We start from the raw sequence: 21,562 nt of genomic DNA, 5'->3' as shown, positions 1-21,562 counted from the left end.
TGATGTCACTTTTAGTTTCAATAAAATATTTTAAACCTATTCTGGAAAGAATTTCTCATCTATTAAGACATCCAAAATTGAAAAATTAAATGAACAGAATAATGATTGAAACAATGAATCGTTTCAATTGGATTTTAAGGTTGGATTTCTTTTTTTTCTTAAATTAAATGCATTGACAGTAACACACATTAACATTTTTAATTTAAAATACAAAGACAGAAATTTGTTTTTGAATGGGGAAATTTGCATATTTCAGCACCTATAGCGGATAAAGGAAATTAACTGAGATGTGCATGATACATAGAACTTCCAGTGAGGTAAATACAGTCTTCAAGAGGCAATAAATAATAATTCTTGATTTGGAGACATTTTTATTTTTAGAGCAATGACATTTTACAGACACATTGTATGACGTGCCTGTGCCTTGAAGTCTAAAAACAGGCGCAATTATTTTACCTCGTTGTAAACAACGCGAGATTTCTAACGGGGTGACACTGAAGCGGTACCGGGCGGGCGCTCGCTCGGTGCAGATTTTTTTTTCTACTCATCGGCACACGCCACAAATTCGCCGACTCTGTTCTGACAAGCCGGAGGAAAGGCAGACCTCGGAAGCTTCGCTCCAGCGACCGCCGTTGGGGGCTCCAGCGCGTCGGTGTGAAGAACCTTCGGTCTCCCGTCGGACCTTTCGCGACTCTCGGTGTAGGTCCGTACGCACATTCGTCTGCGGGTCGTTAGCACGCGAGGCTAACTCCGGCGCCCACCGGGAGGGCACGGCTTTCTTCTCGGCTGTCATCCTCTCCCGCAAACGTGGCTTTCGCGACGTCGTTAGGGCAGCGCCGAGCGTGGTAAAACGGCCATGTCATAACCGCGTGGGAGTGGTCCTTAACCAGAGCGAATAAATTAGCCGCGCGGGCTTGTGAGGTGGCGGCTCGTCGACTAGATGCTAATACTAATGGTCAACATCAGCGGCGAGGCTAAAGCTAAGCTAGTCGCTCGCTCTGCTGAGGTTTGTTGACAAGCTGCAAGCAGCGTTAATGACCTCTGCAAGTTGACCTTTTGGATAAGTCTTGTGTATAGTTTGGACGAAATGTTTCAAATGACCCTGTTCGTGAAGTCAGGTTGAGGTCGTAGTAACCTTTACGAACCAATAGACCTGTTACAAGCGCTTCTTCCACGACAAACTTGCACAGCGATCGTTTTTACATTTGCTTACTATTCCGTTTTATGACTTCATTAATTGGTATCATGAAAGAATCGTCAGATGAACATATAAATTTCAGAAGCAAGCTATTTTATTCGGGGTTTTTTTCTTTCAATTAATTGGGTAAATAGAAATCATGATTTGTTCGACTAAAAATCGTGTACGGCGTCGGCCTCCTAAATTCCACATTGGTCGGGTTCTAGTTTGACAGGCCACGAAACCCATCGTTTTGGAAAGAGGCTGAAGGGGAAGTCAATGTTTTTGTCCTGTGAATACCGTAGGTGGTGTCCAACTTGGGAGCAGCGGGCCAGCCGGGGCTCCATGAGTGCGACGGGGCAGCAGCATGGGGGGGGCCTGCGCTCCCGCCGGGCGCTTGTCCGGGACCGGGAGCCCGGCACGGGCACCGGCGTGGAGGCGAGCTGCTGGCTGGCGCCCGGAGTTCTGCGCAGGTTCATCGAGCTGCCCTCACCCCCCCTCTCCAGGCATCAGCTCAAGAAGCTGGAGGAGCACAGGTACAACGACACTAATTTGCCGTCTACACTAGTTTTTCAGCCATGTGGAGTTTGATCAAACGACTCGAAATTTTGTGTCACTGGTGTCAACACGGTTATGTCACAAATTTGCAGGTCTAGTAGGGCTGCTGGACAAATAGGAATGAGAACAGACGACATTTGTTTGAGGGTCATTTACAATGTAAATTTAATTTTGTCTTGAAGTATTCGAGATGTCATGCACTTTTGTGACTTGCCAACAACCAGCCCAGGGTTCCGTTGATTCAGGTCCAACTCGTTTCCTCACTGCCGCAACAGGTTTCTGAGAAATCCATTGACGTTTTATAATGAGGAAGTTTGTCAGGTGGTTGATTTTCATCGATTGAGCAATCACTGGTAACCACACGGTTAAGTGACAGTGCTGCAGGCCTGAATAGGTTGCTGCCTAAACGGGCTGCAGTACAAACTGAAACCGGAAGACAAAATATTGTGCATAACGGCCTTTAATACTTGGTTACAACCTGCCTCGGGCAGTTTTTCAGGCCCAACTAGTTTGCTGCCTAAATAGGCTGCTGATAACCCATTTTTTTGAATAAATTTGTGGGCTGTGCTGATTTTTCTCAATTTAGCATTTGCAAGTTTCAATCACGCTGTCATGTTGTCCCAGGGCCCGAGTGGTTGCCGCCTTAACGGGCTGCTTTAGAAATTGTAACGGGAAAGCAACAAAATTTGGTGCAGATATGTTTTTAATAATGTATTATATATTGTAGTGTCCTTAGAGTGGACAAAGAACCTGACAACTTGGCCGCAATGAGCTGAGGGTGCAGTAGGTTCAGGCCCAAAATAGGTTTCTGCCTAAATGGCCTGCTGATAAGTCCATTTGACATTTCCTCATTCAGAATTGTTTTGATGGTGCAATATTTGCCCAACTGGGCTTTTGCCTGGATCAAAAAGGCTATTTGATGTTGTGGCATGCCCAGCTAGTTACCGCCTAGACGGGCTGCAAGACAAGTTGTCAGAAGATAATTTGCTGCGGCCGTGGTGCGCAGGTACAGCAGTGCCGGCTGCTCGCTGCTGGAGCCTCTGATGCAATGCTACTGGGAGTGGCTGGTGGCTCGCGTGCCCGCCTGGATCGCACCCAACCTCATCACCGTCATCGGCCTGGCCACCAACATCGTCACCACCCTGGTGCTGGTCTACTACTGCCCCACCGCCACCGAGCAGGTCAGGACCCCGTCGGGTTGTGGAAGCTTTTTATACTTTGAGCATCACGACAAAATGGCCAACTGAGGCTACGCTCGGCAGGCTCCGCTGTGGGCGTACCTGATGTGCGCCGCGGGCCTCTTCGTGTACCAGTCGCTGGACGCCATTGACGGGAAGCAGGCCAGGCGCACTAACAGCAGCTCGCCTCTGGGGGAGCTCTTTGACCACGGCTGCGACTCCCTCTCCACCGGTCAGATGCTTTTTATTTGCTTGCGGTTGGGGAAAAAAAGGGTGACCTCGTGGTCTCGGTTTATTTTTATTTGAATCATAACGGGTTAGATGCACTGAATGTCACCCAGCCCCAAACCTGTAGTTTGTTTAAAATAATTGAAATACCATTTATTATTATTCAATAATTCTGCTCTAAAGGGTCAGAGAAAATGCTGATCTAGATTATTTTACAACCACAGTGTTCCACAGTGTTTTGGTTTTGTAATAATAATAATTTCCCCACGAGAATTCTTACTTCATTCGTACAATATGTCATATTACAACATTATTTATATGGCCCATTTCACAACAGCTGCAAAAAAAAAAATACAAATAACAATAAAACCAAAAGAGCGTGTTTTATAACTGGTCATTTTAGGTCATTTTTCATGCCCGCGAAAAATCAACTTTCAAGTTGCAGAATCAAGATCAGCTCGCCGGAGATTCAGGAATATTCTCTGCTGAAGCAACACATTTTCTCTGCAGTGTGTGAAGCTGCCCCGTTTGACTTTTGTAGTGTTTGTGGTGTTGGGAACGAGCATCGCCGTGCAGCTGGGCACCAACCCCGACTGGATGTTCTTCTGCTGCTTCGCCGGCATGTTCATGTTCTACTGCGCCCACTGGCAGACCTACGTGTCGGGAACGCTGCGATTCGGCATGTGAGTTACTAATATGCACAGACTTGACATAAAAAAAAACTAGATCCCGTATAGTTGCGTGTGGCGAACAAGGCGGCATGTTCAAATTTTGCGAACTTTAATCAGAAGGTCAAAATCATCTTTCAGAGACTCCGAAGAATCTGGCGTTTTGCCTAATTGTGATCAGACAAGGGGGGAGGGATACTGAAATTCAGTCCCGATTATTGGTACACGTGTTACTCAACGTTAACATTTACGATTGTCTGCCCACCCGTTTTCCGAGCGGGACCCGGATGGATTCATTCTGAGTGTACCGCGCACCACAGCACAATCGCTCTGGGCGATCTCTGAGACATCATCGGGTCTCTTGCTAACACCGGGTGTCTTGTCCCACAGCATCGACGTGACCGAAGTGCAGCTCTTCATCATAAGCATGTACCTGTTGGCTGCCCTCGGAGGCTCCACCTTCTGGCAGGCGCTGGTAAGGGCATGCAAAACAACAGACCATCCTAACTTCATGTGCACCAGCTAAAAAAAGTTGTCAATTAGCAATAGTAATCGTAATAATAAGGATAATTATTGTTATGATGAAACATCATATCAGATAAATGATTTGGCTCGATGGTTTTAACAAGAAAGACATTCACACATTGTCAAGAAAATGTAAATTTTGGAGGAAAAATATTTGAAAAATGTAGTCATTTTCAAGAAAAAAAAGACTTTCTAATTTATTGCCGAAAAATCTACATTTCCAAGAAACCTTTTGGGGAGGAGTGTTATGAAATTTTAAAGAAAATTATGATTCTAGGGGGGGAACAAATACATGTTGTAGGAAAAAAACCATGACTAAAAAACGAAAATACATTTTCCAGTCTGTTTAAAAAAACAAAACATAAATTGTCTTACTTTTTTTATAACAGTATATTTTGGTGAGAAAATATCAAAAATATCCAAGAGGACTTTTTTTAACATAAATTGATATGCACAACTAAAAGATTGATCTCCCCCCCACCAGAAAAAAATATTCTATTTTCATTTTTATATACAGTATATATATATGTGTGTGTGTGTATAAACTTAGATATACAAACTTTGGCGCCCTCCAGTGGCTCTACATGGTTTCACAATAAGAAATCTGTCATTTCGGTTTAACGTCGTCATGGTTGTTGTCAAATGCATGTGTCATGATTACAATGTGCACACCGCAGCTTGGAAAATGTCTATTCTCGCGCCCCTGTGGGTAAATCCCCTATCACACGGTGCGTCATTGAAAATGAACTCTGCTTCCGTTTCCCCCTCTCCAGATTCCGATTGTTAACGTCCAGGTGAAAATGGTTCCTGCTGTGTTCACCTTTCTAGGAGCCATCTTCTCCTGTACCAACTACTTCCGAGTCATCTTCACAGGAGGTGTTGGCAAGAACGGCTCGACCATAGCTGTAAGTTGCTGCAGTTGCTTTATAGAATTCAGTCCCGGCGGCAAAATGAAATTTGCTCGGCTTGTCCCTAGTGAGTAGACAATCAAAAATAAATAAATAAATAAAGTGTCGCAGCCATGCCTGAAATGACGTTTTGGTTTGAAGCTGCCATTTTACACAGTTGGACCATTCCAGCGCTCCTTCAAATAAAAATAACTCCTCCTGAAAATGTTGTCCCATTGCTACCAAATTTGGACCCCATATTCTAGACTGATGGACGACACTCAACAACATTGCATGGTCCGAGCTTGTCCAAATGTCTTGTGTGTGATGACGAGCCCACCCTGAGAAAATCCACAGCGGCCCCCTACTGACAGAAATGTATACATGCGGTCACTTTTGGCGCTCCTACTGTGCGTTTGTGTTTGTGTGTGCTTGCGTGTTGTCAGGGCACCAGCGTTCTGTCGCCAGTGCTGCACATCGGTTCCGTCATCGTTCTGGCCGTGATGATTTACAAGAAGTCTGCCGTCCAGCTCTTTGAGAAACACCCGTGTCTTTACATCCTGGCCTTTGGCTTCGTCTCTGCCAAAATCACCAATAAATTAGTCGTAAGTCAAACAGACGGTACACCCCCCCGCCCACGAATCATCTACAGTTCCCAGTCTGCACTGAGCACGTGTAGACCACAAAAACTCGTCGGGAGGTGTCTCCCTCTTGTCCGTCTGAAGAGGCTCAGTGCCAAGAGCACTTCAATGTTGTCTGACGCTGGCGTGTTGTCCTTGTCATCCTCAGGTAGCGCACATGACAAAAAGCGAGATGCACCTGCACGACTTAGCCTTCCTGGGACCGGGCCTCCTGTTCTTCAATCAGTATTTCAATAGTTTTATCGACGAGTACCTGGTGCTGTGGATCGCGCTGGTGAGTGTGCGCACGCAAGAGGCCTTTGACGGGCATCGCATGCTTAGCGATCAAAGCAAAGCAAAACAACCTTGACCTTCCAACAATTTAACTTAGATGTTTTTGGAGCAAAAATAAAAAATAAAAAAGTCAGCGGTTTAATAATAATAATAATAATAATACATTTTATTTATAAGCGCCTTTCAAGACACCCAAGGACACTTTACAATAACAAAAGCAATAAAAGTTGTGTACTTTCCAGTAAAAGAAGCACGTTGGTTGTTTGGAGGCGGGGTCAAATTGAAAGATTTAGGTTGTATATGTTCAGGACTAAAAATATCATTAACGAGAATAAAGTCATTTCGCTTTCATGCCGAGGGGAAAAACATATTTTTTGAGAAAATAGTCTAATTGTGACAAGTTAGGCAGTTTGTGGAAAAGAGATTTATAGTTTTAAACGTTATACGCTTTCAACGGTTGGATAAAAATCTTTTTTTTTTTTTTAATCAACATTTTTAAAAAACACATTGAATATTTCTGAGGTGCAGAAAGAACGAAAAAATACATTTTCAAAAAGTTATATATTTATGAGAAAAAGAATCATAAATTTCTTTTCTTTTTTTTTTTAAAAAGTAAGAATTGTTTTGTTTTGTTTTTTTAGAAATTCATTAATTTCCAAGGAAAAAAGTTCTAATTTTCCAGAAAGTCATACATTTTTCAGAATCAACTTGGGACATTTACCTGGCAATTGGATGTGTACTAGAAAATGGATGGTTTGAATTAAAAATACATTTTTAAAATAATTACATTTTAAAAACTGAAGTTTTAAAAATCTGATCGTTTTTCAGAGAAACTGTATACTTTCAAGGGAGGAAAAGTCATCCAAAAAAGTGCATATTTTTGAGGAAAAAAAGGAGTCGGCACATGTTGGTTTGGCTGAAAATTGGACATTTCCAAGAAAATGGGTCTAATTTTCATAATTTTCCAGAAAAGTTGTATGTCTGAGAAAAAGCCTGACATTACCAAGCCAAAAAAAAAAAAGTCCTTGATCGTTCTGAGATTTAAAAAACAAAATTGAATATGTTACAACAAGTTTTCCTTTTTGGGACACGAATGCTGACTTTTCGTCGTGAGGGCTCTAACGGCAAGTGTGCCTTTGCAGGTGCTGTCGTTGTTAGACCTGGTGCGCTACTGCGTGAGCGTGTGCAACCAGATCGCCAGCCACCTTCACATCTTCGTCTTCAAGATCAAGCCATGCTCGCTGCACTGATGCAAAAAAGGCGTGCGCGCACGCACGCACGGACGCCAGCCGTCCTTACGTCCATCCGTCTCGTTAGCTGGCGTGTCGAAGGTTGCCGCTTGAGCTAAGCGAATGTCAGGAGCAGTCATGTGATCATACCGGAGCATTACTTCCCGTCAGTGTTTGTCCGAAGACTTCAGGTGCTACTATAACACACACATGCGCGCAGAAAGAAAAAAAAAGAAAGATTATTTTTTGTTACCCTTTTTTTTGTTGTTGTTATTGTAAATAGGCCGCTTTTGTTCCACTCGCTTCCTCATTTGCCGCAACTTTTTTTTCTTAAATTTTACGCACAATACAGTTGATTGTTAATTCATGTCTGAAGTTGCGATAACCACTTATTAGGTGTACATTTTGGGGCGATTAAACCGTTTTTTTATTTATTGTCAAATATATGTATGGAATTTTTTGTTTGTGCCAAAATTAAATAAATATAAAGCCTTTTAAATACCTCTAAATATGACTGAGTGAAAATGTAAACTACAATGCAAAATATAACCTTATCTAATGATTTGATTTTCTATATTTCATAACCTTTTTTTCCTCATTTCCAGTCATGGAATTCTTTATTTACCGAGTGACATTTTTATGTATTTCATGGCATTGTTATTCCATGGAATTAGAACTACCGTAACGCTGATGCAAATTTCATTGAATAATTAATTCGAGAAAATATAATTATTTGATCATTAAAAATGCTGTAAAAAAAAAAAAGAGTTATGAGTATGTTTGAAATTCAAGTCCCACTAAAGACCTAAAATGTAATTCATGAAGTAGAAATGACATTGAATATAATTCAACTTAATTAAAGTATCGTAAAATAAATTGCGTCATGTTGATATTATCGTTCACAATGTCGTAAGTGGGAGATGGAATAAATTTGTTCACCTTTGAATGAATAATTAGTTTATTTAGTTTTGGCATTAAAACACCTGTTTGGCTTCTGATTGTTTTCTTGCCTTGATTTACGAGTCGGTCGTCACTTTCCACGTATTTTCCTCGTGAGAAGGAAAACAAATTGTTATCATGATGTGACATGATTCATTTGCTCAAAGTCCAAAACGAAACATGGCATTGTTACTGGACCACCCATAGGCATGCTTTGGCGTCTTCACTTTCAAATTCTTGACGACGTGATTCGTTTTAACGTCCAAAAGATGGCATCGTTACAGCGCCTCTCTCAGGCCTGGCATGTCAACGACATGCTACGGAGTGGAGCATTTCAAGCGCTTTGTGGCCAAACGAGGCCTTTTGCCAATGTCATCTTGACATAATTCATTTGGTGAAAAGTCCAAAACCGGAAGGCGTTCCAGCGCCACCCACAGGCCTGGCATGTCAATGACATGCTGTGGAATGGAACATTTGAAAGTGCTCTCTGTGCGGACGGCGTTTTGTCAACATCTTGGAGATGTGATGAATTTGTATAAAGTGCAAAAGAAAACGGGGACATGGTCACAGCGCCACCCGCAGGACCGGCATGCCAACGCCGTGCTTCTTCGGAGTGGAAACTTTTCAAGTGCTTTCCGACACGTGACATTGTTACGAGTGTGTGACGTTATTAACTTCCAAAAGCAAAACATGCTCTTCATTAAGTCTGGCGCAGTTTTCCCTTTGTGTGGACAAGTCCCACGACGTGATAGCGTTTTTAATTTTAGCCTGGCATGAAAATAAAAACATGTTAGCAATTAATGTGAGACATGTCAACAAATCCCGCCTGACTTTTTTTTTTTTTTTTTTTTTGGGGTCACAGGAAGTGACCAACATTTTTCCAAAGCCAACTCTGCTGAACACACACTCCCCATCCCCCCCCCCCCCCCCTGCATATCTGCTTCTCCTCTCCTGTCACACACACACATACACTGAGCAAGAGGGATGCGTGTGATTCCGCTGCTGAATTTTTAAAGCTGTTGTGGAAATTTGCAGGGTCAGTGTGGCGAAGGGTTGCGTTACAAAGTCACAAACTCCAAGACACGCACAGAACACAGATTCTTCTTCACGGACCGTCTGGTATGTTGCTCATCACACACATGACGGACAAAGTTGACCTGTTGACTTCTTGGGCACGTTTCATCATTTCGCGCGTTTGTGCGTACTTGGCATTATTGCAGTACAGTACTTCCAAATATAACCGATGTGCTACCTCTGTCATTTTGAAAATGATTGTTTGTAGTAATGTTCTAATATTTGTGCGTATGAATCGTAATTGTTACATTTGTGTGACGATGTGTCGATTACCCCGAAACAAACATCAAATAGACTTTAGCAAAGGTATGGATTTTTGTTTTTAAAAAAAAAAAAAAAAGTTACAGTCTTCAGCTGTAATGTAAGCGATTTCATGAATCTCAGAGTTTTCAACTAGTCTCACGGGTATTTCTTTTCCCATAAATATCAAAGACAGTTTTCAGCGAACCAGATACTGCCGATGAATTTTTGTCATCAACGACGCACAACGAGCCTCTTGAACGTGTTCAGTAAACGTCAGGCAATCACGTCTTCAGCTAACCTAGCGTTGGCGCACGCCAAACGTCAGACGACAAACCGTGAAAACCTCAAACGATGACGTCATCGATTCGCTCAGGCCCGAGCGGTCCTGATGCTGTCGCCGTAGCAACATGAGCATCCACACCCAGAGAGAGAAGGAGGTCCTACGGCGGCGGGCCAGCACACCCACCCGGCGGCAGCGGCCCCCGCCCTGCGCCCGTGAACCCTGCGGCGGCGCCGACCCGTGTGGCGCCAGCACCCGGCGCAGGCACCCTCCCCTGGGGCAGTCGGCGTCCTACCACCTGGGGGACACGTCCCTCCGCTACCGGGCGCAGTGGAGCTCCGACTCGGAGGACGACTCCGAGTGTGTCAACAGGGTGCCGTTGCTAGGCGACCACGGCGTGGGCAAGAGCAGCCTGGCAGGAATCTTTGCGGGAATCGACGACAAAGACGATCACCTGGAAGGTGAGGAGACGGCTAAGTTGAATGATGCGTGTTGTTTGCGGAACTTGAAAGACCTTTTCGAGTCCTCAATGAACCCGATGTTTTTTTCACATCAGAGAATTGCGAGTTCAAAAAATGGAACACAAAAGTGTACGTTCACCTCTGAAAAAAAAAATCTCACGTGCTCAGTTAATCATAACATAGGTGCATTTGTAAACGTCATTGGCGGTTGCTGCGCGCCGGCGGCGTCACCAAAAACGGGGTCAACTTTGGCCAAATGGTTGCACGCAAGCGTCAGATTGCTGCCAACGTCAATGGCGTTCAATCGATCCGGACGCGTCTGCTTTGACTTTGACTGACCTCAATGATGGACCGTCTGCCTCTGACAGCAGTTTGACCCGTTGCGTTCCCACTGATTGTGTTTTCCCCGCCCACCCCACCCCCTCTTTTTTTCCCCCAGAGGACACGTACGAGAGGACGCTGACCGTCGATGGCAAGGATACCACGCTGCTTATCCTGGATACGTGGAGCAATGACAAACCGGTAAGACGGGTGGAAATCGTCTTGGATGTTGTTACAGGAACGTCCGTGATAGTCATTGATGATGATGATGATGATTGAAAACAACCTTTTAAAAAAAAAGTCCCTTTGATGACTAAATCACCATTGATGTTTACAGAAACACACTAACTGACTAGTTGTGGCAACAATGTTGACCAAAACATGCACGTCTTGGAATTTATTTTTTTTTGCCATCCTGTGTGAGGACGAAGACGGGCGTGCGGGCGGCGAGGCGTGCCTGCTGCGCGACAGCGCGTACGTCGTCGTGTACTCGGTCAGCGAGCGGTGCAGTTTCGACGCGGCCGCCGAGCTTTGCATCGCGCTGAGGCGGCGCCGACCGGCCGACGACGTGCCCATCATCCTGGTGGGCAACAAGAGCGACCTGGTGCGCTCCAGGGAGGTGGCGCTGCAAGGTGAACCTCTTTGATGCTGGCCAAGAAATGGCTCGTGGACCGCATTATGCTTCGAGGTTTATACAAAGCCATTCTGGTCACTGACCGCCTAAAATGGTTTGAGAAAAAAAAAACGGAACTTTGTTGACAATTCAGGGATGGCAATTTTCCGCGGATACGCGGAAATCCACCGTTTTATTTCTTAAATTGATCATTTTTGTGAATCGTCTAAATCCGTTGAAATTTTTTTAGGGGGGGGGGCAGGTACCTTATCGTCGAGTTTTCACGAGCTCTCCCGATCAGTCTTTCCATCTTCCGATTGTAAACTGCCCTGCGATTGGACGTGTATGATGTCTTACTTGTTGTGATTGGTTGCCCCGTCCAGGCCACGCCCCTTTCTGCTTTTTTCATCACTAGCCATTGCCATCCCTGACAATTACATTTTTTTTAGCATGTTAAGTTTGTTGACAACCTCAAAATTGTCTTTTATTGAACAAAAAGCTCATTGACAACTTTAAATCGCCTTTTGGTGTTTGCAAAATCACACGCACGTTAGGTTGCTTGAAACTCGATGATCAGAAAAGGAGACGGGTTCGGTTTGTCGCAGAGTCACTTTCACTCACGAGCAAATTGCCTTTGACGTTTCGAAAAAAAACCCCACGTCCGTTCGGTTTGTGAGCGAACTCTGGATGGCTCTCCAAACCCGCTCGTTTAAATGTTCATTTTGCCCCAGAGGGCCGAGCGTGCGCGATGGTGTTCGACTGCAAGTTCATCGAGACGTCGGCGTCGCTGCAGCACAACGTGAGCGAGCTCTTTGAGGGCGTGGTGCGCCAAATCCGCCTGCGCCGCGCCGGCGGATCGGACGCGACGCAGTCCAGACGCGGCGCGTCCTGCAAGCGCAAGGAGAGCATCACCCAGAAAGCGCGCCGCTTTCTGGACCGCCTGGTGGCGCGCAACAACCAGCACGCGGCCGTCAGGGTCCGATCCAAGAGCTGCCACGACCTGGCCGTCCCCTGAGAGGTCGGCCGCCGTTCCCGGCGACCCATCCTCACCAAAAGTTATGACTGGTTCAGGCACAATGGAGGGGGACTCTTCTGACCTTCAGGACAACTTATGGAAGGCTTTGGACCAGGAAGTAGCTTGCCAATGCTAACAAATTCTTGGCAAAATCTCACCATGGAATCGGGAAGTCGCCTGATAAACACTTTTATCACTTTTTATCACTTTTTTTTTTTTTTTTGCAATTGTCTCTTTTGTAATCCTCCATCAACCACAAAGTACCCTGACAATGTTAACTAGCAAATTAATTAAAGCTCATAACGGACTCCATGAACTCTCCCCAAAAAGTACCCAATATCGTCTTTTTATGTGACGTCTGTTTCACAATTTCAGTCACGATGGGACTTTACGGTAAATGATCATCATGCGAGCAAAAAGGGACTGAGTGGCTTTTTTTTTTCTTTCTGAGAAAACTTCAAATGGACTCCACTACTTGCTTAGTGAGCACACAAACGCAAACGTACTCTTTCACGCACTGACACACACAAATAGCCTCCTTCGGAAACACACAGTGTTCTTGAAACGATAAACATCTTCAATGTATACAGGATGTGTTCGTTAGCTTGATGAATGACCTTGTCGTGTCTTTGATGCTTACAAAACATTTATGCTGAATCTTTGGAGATTCTGTGATATTAATAAAAACAGAGATGACTAATGTGGGTGATGTTTACAAAATGTGTGTATTGGTTTTGCTGGGAACCCAGGTGTGTTTGGTGTTTAAAAACATGTACATTTGCTTCACTCATGACCATTTAGTGTCTTTGATGCTGGCAAACAAAACATGATTGTTATCATTGATAACACTGAATGTTTTTTGGTGTTTCCAAAGCGCATACAGTAAAAGACCCCAAGTGGTATTTGATGTTTACAAAACACAAACGTAAGCTTCATTAAGACCCCAATGCGTCTTTGATGTGTACAATGTGTAAAATAGCTTCTTTTGTTTTTTGAGGACTCGAAGGTTGGGTTGAAAGTTTCAAAGTGTCTGAAGTGTCTGTGATTTTGCAAACGTACCTCTTGGTTGCCGAAGACGCATTTGTATCAATTGGGTTTTCAAAAACGTCTGTTGCCATCGGTGAAGATTAGATTGTCTTTGAAGTTTACAAAAAACATGCTGGATTTGCAGAAGACCAAATGATCTTCATTGTTCTCGCACACGCGAACAAAGAATGCACAAACACTTGAACTTTGGCTCCCTCTGCTGGTTGCTAGCTTCACGTTTTTTTTCCTGGCAAAAGTCATCCAAACCCCCGTATTAAAGTATTAAATTCATAGACGCCACTCATTCACACTTTGAACAATTTTCATTATGAATGGCAACCGTATCACGTCAGCATCCTTGTTCCTTTTTTTTTTTTTTGTCTTGATACAAATATTTGCCTTGAGGCTTGGCAATTCCTGACAGGCATCTCGAGACATGTTGACACGGCTTGGATGGAAAAAACCCCAACTCACAAACACACACACACACACACACACATTACTTGACTATAAAATGAACAAGAGGTAGACGATGGAATTGTTGTGGTCTTGGAGCTGCTTCACTAATCAATCTCAGATGGGCGTCGGCAGCATTCCTCCGGATCTCCATGTCAAGTTAACTTTAATTACAGGAAAACAAGCTGCAGCCCTTCGAATCAAATTTCGATAAGATTTCTGGTCAATCGGTGGGATGCTTTTGTGAGGGGATAAATGAAGCAAAATGATGTGCAAAAAAATATTGGTCATGGGGAAAATATTGCTCAACACGTCCACTGCTGACGAAGGCCTTCGTGATTCACTTTGGGGGAGGCAGATTTCGGTGCGACGCCCTTCGATGACAATTACAAACAAAACACAACAACAAAAATACTTGACAGTGAACACGGGACCAGACGCGGGCATCCCTGTTGTCAAGATTTGGATTTTATTTTGAAAAGCTGCTTGTGTAATTTGACGTCACAAACTGTGAGTGAGAGACGTGCTCGGCTCGGTTCTGCTTTGCTTACACGCGAAAGAGTTGCTTCGATTTTTGAGTGTGTTTGCAGTGCAAATTGCCTCTTGAACAGGATGAACAGCGCGGGTAAGCACCCTTCAAACTAACAAGAACCAAAAAAAAAAGAAAAAACCAAAATTGAAACGAAGCGCCACCCAGATTCCAGATCAGTCTGCCGCCCCAAAGCGTCAAGGGCTTGCTCACATTAAGTGCATGGAACGCCTTGTCTTTATGGTTTGTTGTTATTATCATGACCGTTATTAATGAAGACGCTTAGTCATCAATAACCCCCTTCCGAGCACTTTTGCACCCTCGGGCGCGAGATTAAATCCAATCTAATTAGGCAACGATCGTGTTGCGGCAAATCACTTGACCGCATCCGCGTTTCCAAAAGGTGCAATCTTGGAACGAGCCAAGTGCGTATTCGTCAGCGGGCGCGCCTTTCAATCCTCAATTATTATTATTTCACTTTGTATTGTAGGATCCTGCGTGTTGATTTTTAAGGATTGAAGCAATAATATCCCCAAAGTATTGGAATCTGGTGCTTCTGAAATTTGTGACGCCAACTTCCAAAAAATACAAAAGCCCCTTAATTATCTATCTATCTATCTATCTATCTATCTATCTATCTATCTATCTATCTATCTAACTAACTATTCATATGGAATCTAATCTCTGAGATCTTTCTCTCGTGTCGCGTGGAGATGGTTGGTTTAAAAGTGAGCCGAGTCCAACAAATCGTCGTTGAGTGTCCGGAACAGCTGCTTGCAGGCGGGCGTGACCGTGCGCGCACGCATGTGGAGGCGTTTTGTTCTGGCCGTTGGGAATTTTCACACGTATTGGATTTCTCGTTTGCAAAGTCGACTAGAATGGCGAAACCCGAGACTTGCTTTTGTCCACTTTATTTGACTCTAATTTCTCGCATGTGAATGTTGACATTTTTACTTGCTGTGGGTGTCCCATTACTTTTGTCATCTTGCGTTTCCTGCATGTCCTGTTTGTGTCACAATACATGGTGACCAACTTTCCGCCTTTTTTTAACCTAGTTTGTGTCCAAAATACTGTCCAAATCACTCCATATTCGTTTCCCTTCCAGCACGTGTCCCGATACTTTTGTCCAATCATCCCGTATTCAGTTTACTTCCTGTCCACGTCCCAAGACCATTGTCAAGATACCACGTTTTCTTCACTCTTTACTTCCCGTACGTGTCTGAATACTTTTGTCCAATCTCCGTATTTTCTTCTACATCCGGGCTGTCGTCTTCACTTCCTGTCCACGTCCCAATACTTTTCCTCAAACTCCACATTTTCACTTCGTTAGTGAGTGTGTCCGAAGACCTTTGTAAAAATTCACGTATTTTCTTCACGTTTTACTTCCTGTATTTGTCAGGAAGTGTAAAGTGGAGACATGACAAAGGTTGGACAAAAGTTTTTTTTTTTTCAACTTTGGACATCCTTGACTTCCTGTCATTTGAACTTGTGCAAATGTATTGGGACACGACCGAGAGAAAGCCTTCCATCTTGTTTAATGTTGTCGTTGTGTTTCAGCTGTGTACCCGCCTGTGGCCGCGCCCGCTGACATGTATCCCAGCATGCCCGGGTACGAGGGCATGGGCCAAGGCGGAGGAGGTGAGCGTCAGCCTCAAAAACCAAAAACAATGACTTGGAACTTTGGATCCGTGTTCTCCAATGTTCCATTTGTGTCCAGGTTTCCTCCCGCCGCCAATGCCCGTGGAGCCCGTGGCGCCGCCCCAACCGGGTCCTGAGCCCGAGGACTGGAGGTGAGGCATCTCATTGGAAACTCTAAACCAGGCTTGAAACCATCATTTGAAACCATAAATCCTTCATAAAAGTCTGATATGCCTAACCATTATTTGAAAACCTTAAACAGGCTTGTAAGATAAGTACAAGCCGTCACACTTTAACTTTACTCAAAGTTCAACACATGGAGCAGCATGCAACAACAGGCATGTTTTCTCTTTGCTCTGTGGGAATGACTGTTACGGCAGTTTAGTTGGGGACCTTCTCTGCCTCTTCTTCTTCTTCCCCTTATTTACACCGCAATCCTTCCAGTAGAGCTCAGTGCTGGCTGCTGACATTTTGAGGCACATTGTGGTCCTAATATAGAAAGTGGATAAAATGGTTCAGTTATCAAGGGCTAAACTCAAATCCTGTTATGTGTGTTCGTGCCTGCTAGCATCCCGTCTTTGCCTGAGGATGTCGCCCGCGAGGCCTTCAAGAGCTTCGCCTCGTCCAACTGCTGCTATAGCAAAGCGCCCGCCACGGACGGAGTCATCACACAAATGGAGCCATTTAACACCTACAGGGTTAGCATACACGCTGAAATGCTAAAGGCTACCACTAGCTTTATTTTGCACTCTTGGTAGGTTTGCCAGTGATTTTTGTCCAACCGCCCACATTTTGTTTTTCGTTTTCCGTCTGTGTCCCAACACATTCATCTAAAATTCTACATTTCTTTGATTTTTTTTTCTTCCTATCTTGTTCCAGTACCAAATCCATTTTTCTTTCATTTCATCATCTGTGTGCACGAGTTGTGCGTGTGTGTTTGTGTGTGTGTTTGTGTGTGTATATATATATATATATATTTATATATATATCATGAATGACAGTCATGCTCACTGTGTGTGTTCATTAGTATCGCTTGGAGACTTACACGGAGTCCAGGTCAACTGAGTGGGGCAGCAAACCTCACGAAGGTATGTATACACACACACACACGCGCGCGCGCACGGGCACACATAACAGGTTTGATTGACAGGTGTGTGTGCTTGTGAATGAGCAGGAGAGGTGCCGGACTTCTACACCCAGACGGCCCCCCGACCCTGGGAGGTCCAAGCCACGCCCCCCAACTTGTTCACCAACCACACGGAGCTCATCCGTGTGCCCTACACCTCCTCTGTGAAGGTGAGTGTGCTTCTGTGGCCACACAACTATGTGAAACAGGTTTAACTCTGTGAGCGTGTGCGTAGGACTGCCACGACTGCAGCGCGACCGGGAAGATACCGTGTAAGGAGTGCACCGGAAGCGGACATGTAAGTCAGCTGTCACCATTTCAAGAGGACGGTACAATGAGCCCTCGTTTATCTGCCCTCGAGCTCGCATTGCGTACGTTATGTGATCAAACCCAATCAACGCTTGAAGTCGACGAAACACTGAGCCCGTGTTTTGGGTGTTTGGGTTTCAGAAAGCGTGCTGGGTGTGCAACGGCTCGGGCACCAAAGACGATCTGAACTGCTCCCACTGTAACTCTACAGGCAAAGAAAAGTACTGCACTCCACTGCAATTCACCTCCACTGCTGCCTTGACTTGCATCTTTGATTCGTTCCGTGACTGTGCTCACAACTCAAAACATGTCTCCAATCATCATTTCCCGGTTGAAATGAATGGAGATGTTATTTCAGCTCTTCCAGACAATAAACACGAACAACAATTCTTATAACATGTTTTTCAAAGGGCAAAATCGCACTATTGTACTTTTCTAAAAATATAAATACCACAATTACATAATATGTCAAAAATTCAACAGTTCACGCGTCACGATTTCATGCTTCAATTCACTGAGAATTTGTGCTGCTCCATCCGGTGTGCATCTTTTGGCCACTAGGGGCCAATGTAACACAGACATTCATTTTAAAACGATGGTTCTCGGGTGACGAGCAATTATGCCTCGGCTTCAGAAAACCGGTGAGCTGTGATTTGTTGTTACCTGACTGCAACTGTGATGTCATTTTCAGTCGACAGCAAGTGACAACATGGCCGCCCACTGAGATGGCTAAAAACGGGCGGATTTTGCCGCTTAACTCACATTCCACAAACACAATATTAATCCGAATGCTGCGCTTCGACTAATGGAGGCACATAAAACATATTATGGTCCCTTTAAGCTGTAGAAAGATGAGTTCTTTACAGAGGATAGAGGTCATATGCCTGCGAGTATCGTTATTATTGTCTGTCTTCACGTGTTTGCTTCCTAAATATTTCCTGAAGGGTTATAACGACCCAAACCTTGACGCTAGCTTCATGTGCGCGTGTAGGTGCAGGGAGTGCGACGGTCGTGGCTACGAGAATTGCAAGACATGCAAGGGAAAGCGACAACTGCTGACCTTCGTCCAGCTGAAGGTGGAATGGTGAGCGTCGCCGCGCGGGGTCACACAGATGTCATTGATAGGCGGCTGGTGGAAAATCTTACGAAAAATGACACAAACTGAACATATTGTTTGTCAGGCTAGTCCAAGTTTTGCTCTGACCAACCAGTCGGAGGACGGCAAAAAAGGGAGGCCCAAAATGGCCCCCGAATGACAGGCAACCACGTTATTCCGCTGATGAAAACGAGCAGCGTACGATGATGCGCGTGTACGTACACAGGACTAACCACGTCGAGGATCACGTGGTGGAGCAGAACAGCGGCTTGAAAATCGACAACCTGCGATCCGTGAGCGGAAAGGAGCTGTTCAAGAACAACCAGTACCTGGTACCAAAACACACTTGCAAAAATTTACACACACACGCACCAACGCGCCCTTTGCTTTGACGCCATTTTATGCCATCTTTGGACAATTTAGAAAGAGCAGAAACAACAAAAATACACCGTGTTGAATTTGTGACGATGCACGCGTTCACCGCGGTCTGCTTTTTGTCCGGCGCCTCAGGTGTACCCGCTCATGGGCTTCCCCGACCCGGCCATCGGCGAGGCGTCAGCACGGATGGTCCAAGAGCACCAGAGCAAGTACGCCCAGACCTCCAGGATCCTGCAGCAGGTACGGGCGGATGGAAGGAGGGGAAGCGGCGCCGCCGAGCAACCACGACAATGCGAGTGGCGGGTGATAAACGTCACAGCGGCTCATCGGGCCGCGCCCGTCGCCGCGCCGCCGATCGCGCGTCCGTAGGCGGCTTGGAGCTCATAGCGGTGTGAAAGGCGCTTGTGCATCTTCCAGCCCGTAGACGCCGAAGATGATGACGTTGTCGAGTCAAAGTAGAGCAAAAAACAGGAAGTTGGGACAATTGGCTGGCCTTCAAAAACAAGAAGTCAAGTCATGTTACCGTCCTCCGCCTCTTTTCCGTCTGAATGCAAAGCCAGTCACTCATTTGTGATGTGCGTGCGAACGTGTGTTTGTTTGTATGTGTGTGTTTGTGGCTCCTCTGGATGTTTAGCGTCTGCGTTTTTTGTTTGTGTGTGTGTGTGTGTGTGTGTGTGTAATGTATGTGTATATGTTTTTGTGTGTGCAGAGGCAGACGGTGGAGTTGATCCCGATCACTAAAGTGAGTTACAAGTGGAAGGGAGACTCTCACGTGTTCTACGTGTTTGGCAACGAGCAGCAAGTCAGCGCCGCCAACTACCCGGCCAAGTGCTGTTGCGTCATCTTCTAGGCACAAGAAGTCCCGCCTCTTCCACTTCCTCTGTTGCTGGTGATCGCCTGAAACAAAACTGTCAAAAAGTCGTCAAATTCGAACCATGGATAACGGGGGGCGGAGGGGAGTACCACATTTTTGGATCTAAACATTTGTACACTGTCGCTGTACAGTTAAAAAAAGGAAACAACAATAACGACTTTTGGGATGTTCAAGTGGATTAAAAATGTTTTTAATGTAGAAAAAAAACCTCAGAATATCTGAACACTTTTTGTTGGACAGCCTCAGGCTTCATTTATACACCACTGCTGCCAAATTTTAAGAGAAAATTGATCAAATTTTCAGTTTTTACATTTAAAAGGCTTTTTGTTAGACGATATACAATTTTTTTTAAATTCACACTGACCGGATGTTTCGTTGGATGGGCTTTGGCTACTTTTTGAAAATTTAAACAATGCCACTGCTGTCAAATAAATACGATTTTCTCTGTTTAACTCATTAATATAATGATAAAAATATGATTTAAACATATTTTGCATATTATTTTACTTGTATATAAGTATAATTGTATACAAATAATATAAACACATTAATGAATACATTAAAAGTACATTTATGAAAAAAATACACATAACAAATAGATTTTTTTAAAAATAATAAAAAGTGTTTTTTTATTGGACAGTCTCAGGCCATTTTTGGCAGATTCTAACAACAAATGCTGAAAATAGAAATGTCATAAATTAATTGTTAAATACTGTATTTAGTGTTAATAGTAGGCTAAATGCCAAACCAGCAAGCAAAGATGATCAAAATACAAGTTTGCCAGATGTGACCACTAAATTGACCTTTTTTAATGGAGCTACCCAGTCCAAATATTGCCATTTATGCTTGTTTTTGACATGATTACCTCAAAAGTGAGTCCATTGCTTTTAATGACATGCAAGACTTTGTGGATGTTTTCCATCTCCATCATCTCTGCCTTGATCGAGTCATCTCGACTGGAGTGAATAACTTTCTGAAATGAAATTGTCCGTTATATATCTAGCATATGTGATAAGTTGGTATTCAAATGTCCTTGAGAAAACGCTGGTGCTCCCAAATGGCTGCCTCCAGCACAACCCGAATGAGTCGTTGCCAAATTGTTGTTTAAGTAAATACGTGCTGCGGCACTATGCGTTACATGCCTTTCTCTATATAAACTGCTCAATCATCACGTCTGTTGTTTATCATGCGACATATTCACGACTGCTTGATGTTAATGAACTTTTTTCTTTTTTTTTTTTTTTACAATTTGTCCAAGCAGCCACTCGCTAACCTGACGGATGATTTGATGACGAAAAACTTGGTGATGATGATGTTTTGATGGCTTGTAGTGTCAAATGTAGGTAGAAATGCTCTTTGTTATCAGTGTGCCTGTCAAAAACAAATAAATACTCACTTTCACTGGACTCTGCTCTCACATTTATTTGCATAAGTAATGGTTTAACATTTTTAACTGTTATATATGTGTCTATCTAGCTATGTACCTATCCATATAATTTATTTATCTGGCTAGCTTTTATTTTCTTTAAAAACGTTTTTTTACTACATTTACTGAAAAAACTCAACCCGAAAGGTTGCTAGCTATATTTCAGAGGAAAGTGTGTAGAATACACTTTGGAATGACAGTCAACAATAGACGAGGTACATTTTTTAAAATGAAGCAGCTATAAAGATCCTGCTAAACAATACAAGCCGAACAGTCACTACAGAAAAACGAAACAAATCGAGAGAGGAAAGTGACACGCGTAGAAATGAAATCCAAAGCAAGAAACTAGTACAGTAAACCCAGTGGGCGTGGCGTCGCAATTACCATGACGCGT

The 21,562-nt window shown here is 44.1% G+C and overlaps 3 protein-coding genes across 6 annotated transcripts; all 3 read left to right on the top strand.

Annotated features, from left to right (window-relative positions):
* Nucleotides 1–486: 486 nt before the first annotated feature.
* Nucleotides 487–8,357, top strand: cept1b (choline/ethanolamine phosphotransferase 1b). Of its 3 annotated transcripts, none has more exons than XM_086118014.1 (10): nt 487–699; nt 1,483–1,713; nt 2,742–2,916; nt 2,998–3,145; nt 3,683–3,824; nt 4,200–4,284; nt 5,108–5,239; nt 5,668–5,826; nt 6,011–6,136; nt 7,278–8,357. In XM_086118014.1, the coding sequence occupies exons 2-10, from the start codon at nt 1,523–1,525 to the stop codon at nt 7,383–7,385; spliced, it is 1,266 nt and encodes a 421-aa protein (XP_085974140.1). In that variant the 5' UTR covers nt 487–699; nt 1,483–1,522; the 3' UTR covers nt 7,386–8,357. The 3 variants fall into 3 exon arrangements, with proteins under 3 accessions (XP_085974140.1, XP_085974139.1, XP_085974141.1); XM_086118013.1 differs by having other exon boundaries at nt 487–703; XM_086118015.1 differs by lacking the exon at nt 487–699 and adding an exon at nt 744–845.
* An 883-nt stretch (nt 8,358–9,240) lies between these two features.
* LOC147201736 (GTP-binding protein REM 1-like) lies at nt 9,241–13,015 on the top strand. The gene is made up of 5 exons (XM_086118016.1): nt 9,241–9,422; nt 9,994–10,361; nt 10,801–10,883; nt 11,107–11,314; nt 12,027–13,015. Exons 2-5 carry the CDS (start codon nt 10,028–10,030, stop codon nt 12,308–12,310), a joined length of 909 nt encoding a protein of 302 aa, XP_085974142.1. The 5' UTR covers nt 9,241–9,422; nt 9,994–10,027; the 3' UTR covers nt 12,311–13,015.
* A 1,212-nt stretch (nt 13,016–14,227) lies between these two features.
* On the top strand, nt 14,228–21,148 carry LOC147201735 (protein SSUH2 homolog). Of its 2 annotated transcripts, none has more exons than XM_086118580.1 (12): nt 14,228–14,302; nt 15,879–15,959; nt 16,039–16,111; nt 16,528–16,657; nt 16,987–17,047; nt 17,134–17,255; nt 17,321–17,383; nt 17,536–17,615; nt 18,386–18,478; nt 18,717–18,822; nt 19,001–19,108; nt 19,578–21,148. In XM_086118580.1, exons 2-12 carry the CDS (start codon nt 15,911–15,913, stop codon nt 19,716–19,718), a joined length of 1,026 nt encoding a protein of 341 aa, XP_085974706.1. In that variant the 5' UTR covers nt 14,228–14,302; nt 15,879–15,910; the 3' UTR covers nt 19,719–21,148. The 2 variants fall into 2 exon arrangements, with proteins under 2 accessions (XP_085974706.1, XP_085974704.1); XM_086118578.1 differs by having other exon boundaries at nt 14,301–14,417.
* Nucleotides 21,149–21,562: the final 414 nt, after the last annotated feature.

The sequence above is a fragment of the Hippocampus guttulatus genome, chromosome 8 (assembly GCF_054856545.1).
Source record: "Hippocampus guttulatus isolate MCC_2025c chromosome 8, RoL_Hgut_1.0, whole genome shotgun sequence".
In the NCBI taxonomy this organism is placed as follows: Eukaryota; Metazoa; Chordata; class Actinopteri; order Syngnathiformes; family Syngnathidae; genus Hippocampus; species Hippocampus guttulatus.
This window is presented reverse-complemented; position numbering and strand designations above follow the sequence as displayed.